The sequence below is a fragment of the Nicotiana attenuata genome, unplaced genomic scaffold, assembly GCF_001879085.1.
Source record: "Nicotiana attenuata strain UT unplaced genomic scaffold, NIATTr2, whole genome shotgun sequence".
Taxonomy (NCBI): domain Eukaryota; kingdom Viridiplantae; phylum Streptophyta; class Magnoliopsida; order Solanales; family Solanaceae; genus Nicotiana; species Nicotiana attenuata.
In genome coordinates, this window is record NW_017674597.1 from 2,676 (window position 1) to 18,259 (window position 15,584).

General features: G+C 33.6%; 2 protein-coding genes and 1 non-coding gene across 5 annotated transcripts in view; 1 reads left to right on the forward strand and 2 right to left on the reverse strand.

Annotated features, from left to right (window-relative positions):
- Window positions 1-2,762: 2,762 nt before the first annotated feature.
- TRNAA-UGC lies at window positions 2,763-2,835 on the reverse strand. Its single transcript has one exon. It is a non-coding gene; the product is annotated as a tRNA-Ala (tRNA).
- A 631-nt stretch (window positions 2,836-3,466) lies between these two features.
- On the reverse strand, window positions 3,467-6,522 carry LOC109218982 (agglutinin-like). Of its 2 annotated transcripts, none has more exons than XM_019383384.1 (5): window positions 6,439-6,522; window positions 5,560-5,781; window positions 4,555-4,860; window positions 3,977-4,210; window positions 3,467-3,816 (listed from the first exon to the last, which is right to left on the reverse strand). In XM_019383384.1, the coding sequence occupies exons 1-5, from the start codon at window positions 6,439-6,441 to the stop codon at window positions 3,568-3,570; spliced, it is 1,014 nt and encodes a 337-aa protein (XP_019238929.1). In that variant the 5' UTR covers window positions 6,442-6,522; the 3' UTR covers window positions 3,467-3,567. The 2 variants fall into 2 exon arrangements, with proteins under 2 accessions (XP_019238929.1, XP_019238928.1); XM_019383383.1 differs by having other exon boundaries at window positions 4,531-4,860.
- A 2,877-nt stretch (window positions 6,523-9,399) lies between these two features.
- LOC109218981 (5'-nucleotidase domain-containing protein 4) overlaps window positions 9,400-15,584 on the forward strand; it is a 10,545-nt gene continuing 4,360 nt past the window's right edge. The window contains exons 1-7 of one of the 2 annotated variants that reach the window (XM_019383382.1): window positions 9,401-10,017; window positions 11,092-11,179; window positions 11,919-12,229; window positions 12,716-12,793; window positions 12,929-13,149; window positions 14,155-14,247; window positions 15,424-15,507. In XM_019383382.1, the coding sequence (XP_019238927.1) occupies window positions 11,948-12,229; window positions 12,716-12,793; window positions 12,929-13,149; window positions 14,155-14,247; window positions 15,424-15,507 (758 nt within the window). In that variant the 5' untranslated portion in view covers window positions 9,401-10,017; window positions 11,092-11,179; window positions 11,919-11,947. Of the gene's footprint in view, window positions 10,018-11,091; window positions 11,180-11,918; window positions 12,230-12,715; window positions 12,794-12,928; window positions 13,150-14,154; window positions 14,248-15,423; window positions 15,508-15,584 lie in introns of both variants that reach the window. The other variant, XM_019383381.1, reaches the window with a different exon arrangement.

Here is a 15,584-nt window from a genome sequence, read left to right on the forward strand (position 1 = left end):
CTGAAAAGTTCCTCATTCTCACCGCAATCATCCAAATAAAATATTCAAGTAATTAAATCATTATCAAGAAAATGCAACAGAGATATTAATACGGCCGATAAGAATTAGCAATAGTAAAAACATATCCAAATAGGAAGCTAAAAACAGATGATGCCGATGTGGCATGCGCGTGTGATGCACCTTATACTGTGAAAGTGGTATTATGTTTCAGATGGTGGTATTAAATTCACTTTGAATAAGGATAGGGAAGTACTAGGACACCCGTAAAGATTGAATGTGAAACTGAATTTCCTGGACAAGTACATGATGCATCTTATGTATTTTCCCTAAATTATACTCACATAAGGTTAATTCATCTTAAATTAAATTAGTAAATACTAGAAAACTTTTACATGTCATCATGCTCAACATGACAATGATGAAAATATCTTTGTAAAGTTTTTGCAATTTCTTATTTCTATTTCATGAAAATTTTACATCATATTTTATTATTAGTTTTGTATGCAGAAAAATTAGGAATTTTTACATTCCTATGCCACATAGAAAACCTTATTACCCTCAATGTTTAAGGTTTAATTTAATTACACTTAGAATACCAAATTACCAATCTTATACCATACTTAATTAAGGGTCTAATTAATGGGCAGTTTTTACTCCTTAATTAAAGGTGTCCATATATTAAGAAGTAACATATGTCACGTTCCAAGTTATTTGGGAGACGTAACCTAAATATTTTTTTCTAAAATAACTTGCACCAAAATAGGGCCAACGGTTGGAGAGAATCGTGAGTAGGAAGGAAACAAATTAAAGAAGATACAATTGTATTTTGATGGTCAGTAGTATTATTGGGAGTTTCTTTTAGAGCGTAAAATGCAGACAAAAAATTATAATTCCAAGTATTTATGTGGAAAAAAAGCTTTGGATCTTATAATCCACAAATTTTTCGTTAAGGATTATAGTCAGTATCTAAGACCCGCCCCTTTGTTCCTCATCTAAGGATTAAAGGTGTCCATATATCCCATGTTTCTCTATCCCCCTAATTCCTAAGACCCGCCCCTTTCTTCCTCTTCTCCATTCCGTTTTTCCCCTCCCCTCTCTTCCTCTTCTCCATTCCTTCTTCTTCTCAAAAAATATAGAGATGGAAATTGCAATTTTGTTACGTACGAAATAGTAGGGCCCACGCTTTCCTATTTCTTTCCGGATTCAAAATCATATTCTTATGGTTTTACGACATAGAGCTACTGCCGTTGGAGAAGAGAAGCATAAGCCCAGCCTCAGGCGTGTCAAATGTTGATGTCCATCTCAAAATTCTATACAATATTTACCTTCAAATCACCCCTGAAACCAATCAATCCCCTACCCCTTCTTCTGACTTTGATTCAAAGATTCAACTTTTAAAGACTAAGCTTCACCCTGAAACCTTAAATTGATTTGTAGTTTTACTTTTGTAGAAATTTTGTAGGTGAAGAGAAAATTTTGTAGTCAACATTTTTTTTCAACATAAATTGTAGTTTAATTGTAGTATAAATATAGTAATTTTGTAGATACTCTTAAAAACAATACAGCTTTATGCAATACTTAAACTTATTTGTAATTTATTTGTAGTTTTTTTGAAGAAATTTTGTAGATGAAGAGAAAATTTTGTAGTTAACATTTTTTTTCAACATAGATTGTAGTTTTAATTGTAGTATAAATGTAGTAATTTTGTGGATACCCTTAAAATTAATACAGCTTTATACAATATTAAAACTGATTTGTAGTTTATTTGTAGAAATTTTGTAGATGAAGAGAAAATAGTCAACACTTTTTTTCAACATAGATCGTAGTTTAATTGTAGTATAAACGTAGTAATTTTATAGGTACCCTTAAAAACAATAGTGCTTTATACATACTTAAACTGATTTGTAGTTTATTTGTAGATAAATGTAGGAATTTTGTAGATATTAACATAAAATCAGACTTTCATAGAATTTGTAACATAACAATTTTAATCAGCTCCCCCTAATTCCTAAGACCAGTGCCGTTTTCCCCCTCCCCTTTCTTCCTCTTCTCCATTCCTTCTTCTTCTCAAAAAATACAGAGATGAGACCCATTTTTTATAATCAGATTTTTCCCATTCAATTGTAGCATGATTGGGATTTTGGACATGATTGAGTGTTGTTGCTGAGGTATTGTTCTATATTTTATTATTTTTTTTGATTTGTGGATTGAGAAAAAAAAAAGATGAAGAACAGAGTATCGGCAGTATTGGTTTCTACAATTTGACTTGATTTTGTTGAATAACTGGTCGCCTTTTTGATGTCTGGATTGAGGAAGAAACTGATTTCTACAATTTGTTTTCAGTTTGTTGAAGCTTTTCGTCTTTTTTTTTTTTTGAATTACGAAAAAAATTCGGGAGAGATCTGATAAAGGATTTGCGTTCAAATTTGAACTGAAGGTCGCTAAATCAATTAGGATATTCTTTTCCTGATTTTTAGCGCGCCATATCAGGAAGATTCAGCTACTATTAATTACTAATTAATGAATGGTATAAAAATTGTAGAAAAACATTGCACAGGGCGGGTAATTTACAAAATATGCATATTTTTTGTAATAAGGTTTCATATATGGTATAGGAAGGAAAAAATCCCGAAAAATTAAGGATGGGGAAATAGAAATAAACAGCACTACACTCATTTTTAAGATTAAATCTGTCACGTAACACTGGGATAAAAATGAGAAGAGCAATGACTTGAAAAATCACCAAAAAAGACAGCAAAAGATGGAGATGCGGGGGATCGAACCCCGTGCCTCTCGCATGCAAAGCGAGCGCTCTACCATTTGAGCTACATCCCCTTATTGCTTTTCACTGTCTGCGATGCTAAATTATTTGTTTATTCTTTCCTTTGTGGAATTACGTTATGAGAATATCCTACAATGTTAGTAGATAATGGAAAATATTCTGTTGAAGTTTAAACAAGATTGTTTGAAATTGAAGTTAGAAAAAGAATATTTGAAATTTAAATCTTTGTTTTGAAATAAATTTCACTTCAAAAAAATTGAAGTTTAGTGCATGAAAACCATCACTAATATTTCATTTGAAATACTTTTTTAACAAACCTTTCAATGTTTCACCAATATATATGTATACAACGATGATTTAACCATTTTTGGTGAAAACTGAACTTTAATATTTATAAATATTAACATGCTATAGATGGCCAGATTTATGGTTAAGTAATTCCCTTACACAAATTTCCAAATATCTTCTTCGAATAGATTGGTAGCTTATCCTTGATAAAAAATGGGATTGCCACTCAATGATCAACTACGAAATGATATTAATAGTAAAATTCAAAAATCCATGTTTTCATTTGAAGTGAACCTCATCAAACAAATCATTCACAAAATATTCAAAAAGAACTAAACCAACATTATCAATTCGTCAATTTCTTTTAGAATAATACCAGGTGGATGCCACAAAAAATTTCGAAGCCACAATAAGTTTCTCCAATATATAAAATTTTATAGACAACAAGAAAGATTACAATTGTTAACATCTACACTTAGATTGTGAGTGTCCACTTTTTAGAAATATTCCATATGAACACCAATTGCATTTAAGAAAACACCACTTCTCCCATGAAAACCAACGATTTTTCCTCTAGCTGCTGAAGAGCCAAAATAAGTTCCAATTTCAGTTCCATAGGGTCCATATTTTTCTTTATTTGTATAAAATGCAATCTGTCTTATTACGTCTAGGCCCCCATTATGATCCACCGGACTATAAAATCCTTCAATTCCAATCAATAACTCATTTTCACCGTCAACATTTATCTGCATATCAAATCTCAAACTAGTTAGAATCGACTACATTTTCCTTTTTGTTCAAGTAACTTCATTATTTAGATGATTAACTGTAGATTACTTTTTACGAACTATTGTAGCCTTCCTTCTTTATTTAGTCTTGAGATAAAAAGAGAATATTAATTCATACCTTTCTTATTGTATCATTCCCAGCTCCAAGACCACCATGAAGTTGGGACCAAACTGATGTTTTATCTTTCTTTTCATATTCAATTTGAATTCCTGATATAGCTGAGATATGCAAGTTCATATAAATGTGCACTTGTTTGATAGTACAAAATACTCCATCGTCCCAACCTTTTCCACTATATCCACCCCAAGGTCCAGCACTTCGTGGCACTATAGTCTTCATCACATCCATTTTCTGTTTTCAATGTGATAATGTTAAAAAAATGTGAAAAATATATCGTCATAAATATAATATTACAGTAACTGAACTTTATCAAATATAACGGTAAATTAACTAAAACTTACTCATTATAACAATAAAGCCACTAAATTAGTTTTTGACACGTTATAGTAACTAAAATTTATCCATTAAAACGATTAATCCTACCTATTAAGGTAACTTTATTGTTATGGCATGTAATACTTTCTGTCATAGGGGGTAATTTGCAGTCACTTTAGTGTAATAACTAAAATGAAATTTATCCAATTCAAATTAAGAGAAAAAGTAAAATGTACGTCATGGATTTCAATTTCTTCAACCATAGGTTCATTCGGCTCAAGTTTTTCAGCTTCAGGTTCCTTTGTTGAAGTGGGAGGTGTAAGTTTCTGCAAATAAACACCAATAGCATCAAGGTACAACCCAGAACGCCCGTGAAATCCAACAATAGCTCCACCTTCTTTCATCACAAGTGAAAATGGAGTTCCACCGGCTTCAGTCCCAAATGGTCCATAATTCTTTGCGTTAGTTATAAAACTTAGAGATTTTACAACTAAATTGCTGCCATAATGTCCCAATGTACCCTTTATGCCTGTCAAGTATTCCAATGGGGTCGCCTCAATATTAACCTGACATTAATGCAAATTAAATATGGGTTAAACAAGTAGCGGAGTTAGGAATATAATACTTATAAGGATTCAAAAAAGTGCAAGAACATCTATCACACAGACGTAGAATATATAATTTATGATCTATATCAAGTTTGAATCATCTTTTGTCACTACATTAGAAACTTCTCATATATCAAGAGAATTCAACAAATTATATATACAACCAAATTGTGCTTTTATCTTTTTTGCACAATGTATTATCCGATAAAGGGGATTCGACTGAGCTTCATTGATCCCTGAGTTAAAAAAAAAATAATATATATATATATATATATATATATATATATATATATATATATATATATATATATATGTCAAATCGATCAACATATAATACCTCTCGAATCTTTTATAAACAACTAAAATAGTTATTGCTATAGAGTTTTTCACTGTAATCTATGTAATTGCACTGATAATACAACAACAACAACAACAATAACAATTCAGTGTAATCTCACAAGTAAGGTTTGAGGAGGGTAGATTGTATGCAGACCTTACCCCCGCTTTTATTAATTGCAGTGATAATAATTAAATAAAAAATTACTTTGTTAGCGTGCATAACTTAAGCTTAATTTTGTGACATAACAGAAAATTAACTTGAGAAGAATGTGCCAAACATGAGAAAATAATATTTTGACCACATTTTTTTTTACTTGCCTTGTCTCTTCGACCTCCCCCATTGCCACCAAACTTTGGTGAATCAACTATGGTACTTTCTTTAGTAACGGTTCTGAACATGATGGAGTCTATAATCGATCCATGAGCAATAACTATTTCTTTAATAGGACTTTTCAGCTTATAATTCCACTCTGATCCACCTTTGCCTCCCCACGGCTCCACCAGTATTGAGTCTGTTTCATCATAACTTACTTGATTTCCCTTCACATACATATCAAATCAATGACTTCATTATCAAATAAGTATAAATAAATAGATAAAACATAATAAAGATACGGGCAGCACTCAGGCAGTGGCGGAATCATAATGTTTACAAGGAAAAAATTATGCGATGTAATAATTGGGATTTAAATCAACAGGGGCGGATTTACATGGACCCAAGCGGTGTCACGGGACACCGCTTCGTCGAATTTTTTTACTATTTATATATATAAAAATAATAAGTAAAACAGAAATACAAGATAAAATCATTAAAAGTGACACCACTTGCAACAAAACAAATTAGTAGTTTAGTGGTTGACAGCTTCAAGTTTGATGTGTGAGGTCCTGGGTTTGAACTTCCTTGGCTCCATAAAATATTTTTTGACTGTTATGGGCCTCTTACTAAAAATAGTGACACCGCTTATGAAAAATCCTGCGTACGCCACTGTAAACCAATGACCTAAAGCAACTCTTGTATCCCCTTCACTACAATACATGAATTTTTCTTCATTTTGAAGGGGATTCAACAACTTACATATAATTTTTAAAAGAATACTTTTACTCTATTTGTACATTATAATATAATTTTTCGATAAAGGACCCTCACTCTACTTATAATGTAGACGATTATAATGTAAAAGCAGAGAAGGAAAGTACCATATATTTTGGTGATTTGCTACGATTTTTGAAATGTTCCTTTTCTCCTAAAAATATTTCGTATGCTTCACTTCCTGATCATCTACTTTTAAGTTTTTGGTGTTCCTTCTATATATATATAAGGTGTTAGAAGAGTAACATACCAACACATTAGTTTTACGAAAGGGATATGTGCTTTATCTAAGTATGAGGTGAAGTAAAGGAATTGTAAAGGTGATTAAGCAAAGGAGGGAATCACAACTTATGTGAGAAATTTTGGTGAAGCTAAAAGTTATTTCTGTATATGTATATATCACTTGCAATTGTAGAATTATTTTTGGTAGGAAACGCTTTGTCCCAAGTGGATTCGAGTTAGTCAAAATATGTACAAGGACATCGGGTGAGAAAAAAAAAAGCTCTTCCAAAATCAAATTTTGAAAGAAATTTATCCTCAAAATTGTTAAAAATGCTTTCTTCAATAGCATTATAGCGTGTTTGGCCAAGCTTCTTTTGAGGCAAAAGTTCTTTTTTTGGTCAAAAGTGTTTTTTCCTAAAATTAAAGTGTTTGACCAAGCTTTTGAAAGGAAAAAAAATGCTTTTGAGGAGAAGCAGAAACAATTAGAAGTAGAAAAAAGTAGTTTCTCTCCAAAAGCATTTTTAAGAAAAATACACTTTAGAAGTACTTTTTAAAAACTTGGCCAAAAACTAATTTCTACTCAAAAGTACTTTTCAAATTAAATAGTCAAACACAAAATGCTTATCACAAAAAGTACTTTTTTTGAAAAGCGCTTTTGAGAAAAGCATTTCTCAAGATAAGCTGATTTTAGAATCTTGGCCAAACAGGCTATTAGTCTAGAAAACAATTTTTAAAGTAAAAGCTTTTACAGAAAAAAGATATGTATCTATAATCCACTCGGGTTGAAAATCACCTAATAATTCAGCATTATTCGCTCCTTTTAATTCATAAATATGGTTATTGGTAAAAATTCTTTTTTTTTTTTCTATAGTCAATAAGTTCTGTATATAACTAATTATTCACGCATCTTTCTTTTCCATGAAGAAACATGCATTGTCATTCCAGCAATAATGGAGTATATAATTTGTAAAAATTCTTTGTTTTTATTTAGACAACGACGAACGACCTGATGATGCTAATTGTTTTGACAAATGACAAATAAGAAACGAATGGTCTTGATTTGATTAAATTTCTGCACGTGAATAAATGCAATGTAATTTATAGTAGTAATTCTTAAGCCAAAAGCAAAGTGAACGATCAAGAATGATTAGACCAATAAAGAAGATTCTAGTGATTTGGTGATTGAGTTTAAATTTCCCTCCAATTACCAAAGATATGTTAGAATACTGTTATTGATTAAAACTTTCTTGATTATAAGATTTCTCTCCATTAAAAATGTGATGATATCTGAATTTCTTTCCAATTGAGTCAAACTTTTATTTTCTGGTTCTATTCTCAAAGCGCGAATATGAATATTTCTAATTAAGCATAAAGAAACATTTACTATTTTACTATAATTTTTTAATGGTTAAACTCTTTTTTTAATAAACATTTACTCGCACTGAATATTTACACTAATTTAATAGATATATAACACATATGTCTGCTCCTCTTTGGTAGGCCGGTGTATAAAAATGTATTGAATATCGTGTATTAGTAATGCTGGGATTAGTTATGTTGAGATTATTTTTTATCGACGGTTCAGTATGGTATATTAAAAATAACATACATTACATAAAAAATTTTGAAAAAATATTTGAATACAAAAATACCATCCACATTCTTTGGAAAAGGTTTTGAAAGGGCAATTCTATCTTTCTACATGCTTATCTATGCATTAAAAACTATAATATATTACTAACGCCATTATTTGCTACGTATAAGAACAATACCAAATAAACAACAACAATAACAACCTAATAAAATCCCACAAGTGGGGTCTGGGAAGGGTAGTATGTACGTAGATCTTACCCCTACCCCGAAGGAGTAGGGAGGCTGTTTCCGGAAGACCCTCGGCTCAAGATAAGAAGAAAAACAAAAAAGAGAGAATATTAGTTTCACCACAAAGATCATAGGAAAAATAGAAACATAAAATGCAGAAGGAAAAATGCAAAACAAAAACAAAAATGATGACTAGTAAATAGGTCCTGCACCGAAAAGAGAAAACAGTAGGACACGACAATGCCCCTAGCTATCTCAGACAAAAATCCTACCAGACTAGGCTCACAACAGTACAAGGTAACGCAAGACTCAACTACCTCCTAGCCTACAACCGTAATACTCGACCTCCACAACTTCCCATCAAGTGTCATGTCCTCGGAAATCTGAAGCCTCGCCTTATCCTGCCTGGTCACTTCTTCCCAATACTTCTTAGGTCGTCCTCTACCTTTTCTCGTGCCCTCCACAACCAGTCGCTCACACCTCCTTACTGGAGCATCTGGGCTTCTCCTCTGTACATGTCCGAATCATCCGAGCCTCGCTTCCCGCATCTTGTCATCAATGGGAGCCACGTGCACCTTCTCGCGAATATCATCATTTCTAATCTTGTCCATCCTAGTGTGCCCGCACATCCACCTCAACATCCTCATTTCTGCTACTTTCATCTTTTGGATATGTGAGTTCTTAACAGGCCAACACTCAGCCCCCATGCATCATGGTCGTTCTAACCACCGCTTTATAGAACTCACCTTTGAGTATCGTTGGCACTCTCTAACAATACCAAATATAGTGTATAACTAATATTAAGTTAAAAAATAAAAATTAATAATACTAAAACTAATAGATTTATTATTTTCCCTATACACCCTACCAAACGATCCCTTATTGTTAGTACGTTTAATCACTCAGGATGAATATACAGTAATGGAATAAAAAATAGAAAAGAAATATTCTTACAGAATATTACCGCGGTAAATTTAGGTAGCAGAAAAAACGGTCGCCTCAGAAATTGTAATGGCAGCAAAAATTTCACCGGTCTACATCCCTACTCCTAAGCTAAATTGCCGCTTCCGCCATTCTTCCGTCTGCCGCCACTTTCTGTGTCACTCTCCGGTGACTGACCGTCGGAACCCTAAACTTAAAACCGCCACACGTGGCGACCCACCGTATAGTCACGTCATTTCCTTCAAGCTCACGATTTAGAGGAATTCGATTCCGTATAGAAATGGGAAACGGAATTCAATTCCCGTAATCCAAACAACAATTTTTCTAATCATAAATACCAAAAAGTTCATATATATACAGTAGAATAGAATGAGAATTATCCGCTTCTGTAAATACTTTATGTTAAATTAAATGTATGAAGGGGGCAAGTTGTTGTAATAATCCTATAAGCATAAGAATAGCATCATCATCAATAACAGCCACTTCGAATACTTTCTCTTCCAATTTTGAATCCCAAAAATGGCTATTTAAGTCGAAGATGAGAATTCCGAAGCGTTCAGTTTCTCTTTGTCTCTCTGTGTTCTCTCCTCCTCACCACCTCATTTCATCTCTTTCCAGAAGCTTCCATTTCAATTCCGGAATATTAAGTTCTAAAAGTTCCGACTATTTCCCGGAAAGTGGGAAACCAGTTCGTCGTAAAGGTTGGTGCTTTTCTGCTCTTCTGTTTTTTACATTTATTTTGACGTACTTTTATTGGTGTTTTTAGCAATATTAAACTGGGTTTATGATTGTAGTAAAGGAATTAGCTTCTTTCCCTTTGGGCTTTGGTATAGTGGTAAGAGTGCAACTTTGTGATGTGTAGGTTAGGGGCACACCACGAGCCTGGTTTGGTATTTAAGTCGAGAAGGCTAGAGGGGCGGGTCCATTATGCACCGAGTTTCAAACCTTGTGCTATTGGTCCTCGAGCATTTCTAGGTTATAAAAAATTACTGTAGCTTCTTTTTTGTTTTGCCATTTTGTTTTTTTTTTTTTTTTTTTGGGGGGGGGGGGGTTGGGGGGTTGGAGGGACGAGTTACTTTCGTTAGCAAACTCAACACTGCTTTTCTAGAGCATGCTGTTGTTGTTACTTGAGGTGTTATGCGGTCCTTTTTTTTAATTTTTCTAATGGTTTCTTAATTCTGTAGGAATGGGTTCTTTATGACCAAATCTCTTGTGACCTCAATAAAAAAATCATTGTAGCCATGGATATAGAGTTGTGTGGTATTTTTCGTGGTAGTTGACTCTTCTTTGTTTAAGGCTAAAATGATGAATTCATTCAGTTTATAATCTGGTCATTTGAACTTTATTTTTAGTCTTAGTTTTGTTATTATGATGATTATCACATTTTGAACACAGAGTTAGTTGATTTTATCTGTGGGACTTCAAAATATTGAGAATTTTGGTTGTGCAACTGGTATGAGCTTGAACAATTTTCATGTAGGGAGCAGAATAGATTCTGTTTTCTAGGAAACTAGATTAGGTCCTGTCGAAAGCTGTTTTTTTTTCCAAAAATTCTGTGCTGCTTTGATGTCCTTTCCAAGTGGCAAAATCCCTGATCTATCTGTCTAGCTTTCTTGTCTTAGTTTTGGTTTCTTACGAGCACTATTATGGGACTTTGCTTCTTGAATAGTTGATCCAGAATAGACTATTCTACTTACTAATAGGTTATTTGAAGTTTGGCTCATATTAATAGGAGTTCGATTGTAACAAGTGAAATTCACTTTGGTGAAATATAGGTATTCATTGGAGCATATCTTGGAGTATAGACTTACACGTTGGGGCATAAACCTGGTGCTTTGAGTTGGTTTACAATTGTGATTAAAGGTAAGATAATAAGATTTTGGTCTTAGGATAGAGTCACTTCATTGTTCATTCAAAAGTATACTCCTTTTCTCATGGTTCTTGTTATTTTCCTACACTACCTAAGTTTCTTCTGTAGTACTATTTTCCTCTACCTGAAGAAAGCTGAGAAGGTTGGTGTCGATGAGTTTGGTGTCTGTTATCGTTATATCAAAGTTCCTTATGTGGGTGGGAAATTGACATTTGGAATTTTAAAAATTTATTTTAGATGCGGCTGAGATTCACATTCAAAATTTCTCTTTGTACTGTCGCCTAGTTTGTTTCCCTGCATGGTTGTTGTTATTAGTTTACAGTGTTTGTGCAAGAAATGATTATTATAATGTTATTCAATCTAATATAAGATAATACTAACATAAGATAGCAGTTGATGAATACCATAATGAATTTGTAATCAATGAAGAAAGGCTTTAACTGATTGATTGTGATCAAAGGCCAGAACGATATACTAAGGCTATTTCTATAACTCTCATTTCTAAGGCTAAATTTTGGCCTTGTCTTATTGAAACCAACATTGGATTGGTCAAGTTCTTTTTTTTTTTTTTTTTTTTGTTTGGGTTCTCTCTGTTAGTTCATGTTGCTTTTCCTGTTCCTAGAGCATTGAACAGGCCCAGTGCATGCTGCAATTTTCAGATTAGTAATGGAACTTGACAAGTTCATATACCATCCTCTACTAGCTAATTTTCATTATGATTATACTGTTCAGGGATAGATCAGTTACATACAAGTTGTGCAATGGATGGTGTTGGTGTAGATAACAGGACGGCGCTGATTGAGAAGAGAAATGGTGCCAATGGTGGTCAACAATCCTGCATATGGTCATCTCCCGAAGGAGGGTGTGAAATTGACATAGGAAAGCAGATATTCTGCAACAGGTCTTTAAACATGAAAAGTATTGTTGCTGTTGGCTTTGACATGGATTACACCCTGGCGCAGTACAAAGCTGAGACTTTTGAATCTCTTGCATATGAAGGCACTGTCAGAAAGCTAGTCTATGATTTAGGATATCCTCCAGAGGTTTGTGAACATTACTATTACTACTTTTATAAAAGTCTCAATTGAAATTGATCAGAATCTATGTTCTAGTTTGTTGTCTCAATGTGCACTTATTCCTCCGGCACAATAAGATTATTCATCTTATTTTATGGATATTATGCTTAATGGCATGTTATATGTGTATTAGCATCAATTGTGACTTTTAGTGACCTAGAGTGCGGTATTGGCATGTAAATGTAATGAGATATTATGTGTAATGTTGAGTTGAACATTTTTGCTTTCATGATTAAGAAATTGAATATCCAACCTCATTCTGTCTTTGGTGTAAAAGCAGTTGGTTGTTTTAGGATAAATTGTTGACTGATGGTGATTGCCGTATAAAATCACTGCTCATTTATTTTATGTGCTGGCAGATTATTTGACTATTAATCTGAAGTTTCTTTTTTATTATTACTGATGTCTGGAGTGATAATTGGAAGACTTTTCACCATGTTGGATGTTGTGTAGCTGTTGGAATGGTCATTTGATTGGAGCTATATGGTCAGAGGTTTGGTTCTTGATAAAAAGAGGGGAAATATATTAAAGGTTTGTCGCCACGTTGTCCTTACATTGTTATCGTTTCCTGTCTTAATCATTATTTCACTTCATCCCGGTTATGGTTGTAGTTCCATTTCTTTCTTATTTAAATATTGTTCCTTTTTCTGCTTGCTCATGTAACAGATGGACCGACACAAATATGTGAAAGTTGCTTACCATGGATTTAGGGAGATGTCCAAAGAAGATAAAGTTGCTACTTATGGCAATACCTTGCTTCGGGATTCATTTGATGAACCTGACTATGCACTTATTGATACCCTTTTCTCTCTTGCTGAAGCCTACTTATTTGCTCAGTTGGTGGACTTCAAGGACAAAAATCCGGGAAAAGTTCCTGAAAATGCAGAGTAAGAGAGTAACCAGCACTTTTTTTAACTTTTACCGACGGTAATGTCAATCTGTACTTCTGCCAACATGTTCTTTAATCCGGGTTTGCATGTATTTAATTTAAATATTGTCTCGTCATTTCTTTTCTCTTTAGTCTTTTCAATTAGCTAAGTGGTGTAAACACGGGGTTAACAGATTTTTTTCTCACAAATATTATCTACCAATCTATCATGAGATATGCTCGAATCAAGAAGCTGGTGGTCGGATCTAGTTTCGGTTCTCTTGTAATGCTAGCTATTCTGTTTTTGTAGCTCTCACTTGTAGTAGCTTTATGGGAGCAATTAGATTTCTTCAATAAGGATGCGTAGTAGATATATCTTCAATAAGTGATTTCGTTTACTTCCAGGTTGTTCCATAGAGATGTTGTTCTATCTTTCAATTCAAGTAATTTTCTGTGGTCTTCTCATCGTTTGTCACTTGCTTCAAGATTTATATTGTCAGAAGTGTAAGAATATTTTATATTTAAAATTTGTGACTAGTTCTTGACTTCTTGTACCTTGGCAATTGGATATGCTTGTGTTAGAATGCCCATGCAACAATATGCTTTCGCAAGAATATCTTGGACTAATTTCTTTGAACAGGAAGTTGCAGCTTATTTATGGTTGGGTATGTGCATGCATGTAATGAATTGTTTACAAGTTTTTCTTTTTTTGGAACTCTTGCTAAATATCAGACCTGTGCCCACACATGAATAAAAAAATTTACTTTATCAGAAAAAAAATGTTAGACTTTGTGCTAGGTTGAGTGTATGTTATAGGACGATTCTGTAGTTTTGATGCTAATGATGTTGCCCTTTGAGTTTAATCTTAGCATGGATTGGGGGGGGGGGGGGGGATGGAGATGGTTGGCCTCTGGGTTACATTTACTAATATTCCTTGTGTGTTTTCACTGTTGCTGCTTTATTAGTAGCAATTTCTTCCTTTAATACTCTACATGGTCTGCTTATTTGCTAACACTTCGTGCAGCTACTCTCACATGTACAAGGATGTTAGAGCAGCAGTTGATTTGTGCCACCGTGATGGGACTTTGAAGCAGATGGTTGCAAAAGATCCAAAAAGGTATGGGCAACTGTTTTGTTCTTCTGGAGAATGCACCATATTGAGTGGTAATTAGTAACTCTCTCATAGCCGGTGAAGGTAAGATAGATTTGGTGGACCTCAGGAAACAAGACATGTTTGATCCTAGGGTGTAAATTTTTTCCGTCTTAGTTGTCGCATATGCACTTGTTATGTTTGTTTCCGTGGGTGATTTTTTTCTCTATAGGGTTGTGTGATATGGAATTCCCAGTTTTATCTTCTTTCTTGTAATCCATCTGAACGTTCCCCCATATGAAAACAAGATTTTATTGAAATAAGAAAGGATATTAACAATTTTAATATTATGAACGAGGAGTGAGAGGAAAACTTTAACCATCATGCACCCAGTACAGAAGCCTTTTTTGTCGCTCTTTCAACCTCTGATAAAATGTTCGTTTTGTCCAACATTTTTCCAAAATCATTTACTTGTCCTGTATTTTTCTTCTCACTTTCAATAATAAAAATGTTTCAGAGTGTGGAAACTGCTGCTTCCATCTATTATGGCAGTTTCTGCAAGTGTGTATTTGCAATGTAACTTTCATGGAAGTTACTACCATTGTTATCCTCTTTGCTGCGAATACAGTGCTTCTGAATCTCTCTCTCTCTCTAGTGAACCTAGGATTAACCATAAGAGAAAAAGGTATCTTTGCACATGGTCGTGGTATGATAGGTAGCTTGGGGGACATTTCAGTTCCAACATTGAAGTTCGCTGGGTATACAGAGAACCTAGCATTAGTGACAATGCCTGCCTATCATATGCATAAACAATCATTCCGTTACTTTTTCTATAATTTAAATTTGTTGGTTAGCTTTTAATACACATTGTAGATTTTGCTTGATTTTGGTTTAGTTGTCCCTTTGTATCATTAAGGTATTGTTTTGGGCGTTGTTTGGTACTTCAAGTGGTTCAGAAATGTTCTTAAACTTAAATTAATAAAGCTCTAAAGAGAGTGATATATATAAGCTTTGCTGCCTTAACAGTTTCAGGCTTGAGAGATGAGAATGGGTGGAAGTGTTGAGTAGTTGAGAACATCTTCTATGTTCTTTAATTAGAAATATGCAAAACTTATGGGGTTGTTATTCTTATTGTCCTTGTATATTCTCATAATGCACTCCATGTTTGACTAGTTTATCTTGTTGTCTCTCTGCCAACATCAGATATATCAATGAGGATACCTCAATTGTTCCAATGCTCAAAATGCTTAGAGAATCTGGACGTGCTACTTTCCTGGTAACAAACAGGTGATGAAGCTCTCACATAAGTCTCTTTTTTCTTCTTTCATGCTTTTCTTTTATTGGTTTGTTGGAGGGGGGGGGGG

Coding starts and splice junctions, on each gene's coding strand:
- LOC109218982 (XM_019383383.1), bottom strand. Junction 4,861..5,559: donor GGGGAGGTCGAAGAGACAAG/GCAAGTAAAAAA, acceptor CATTAATGTCAG/GTTAATATTGAGGCGACCCC. Junction 4,211..4,530: donor AAGAAATTGAAATCCATGAC/GTACATTTTACT, acceptor CATTGAAAACAG/AAAATGGATGTGATGAAGAC.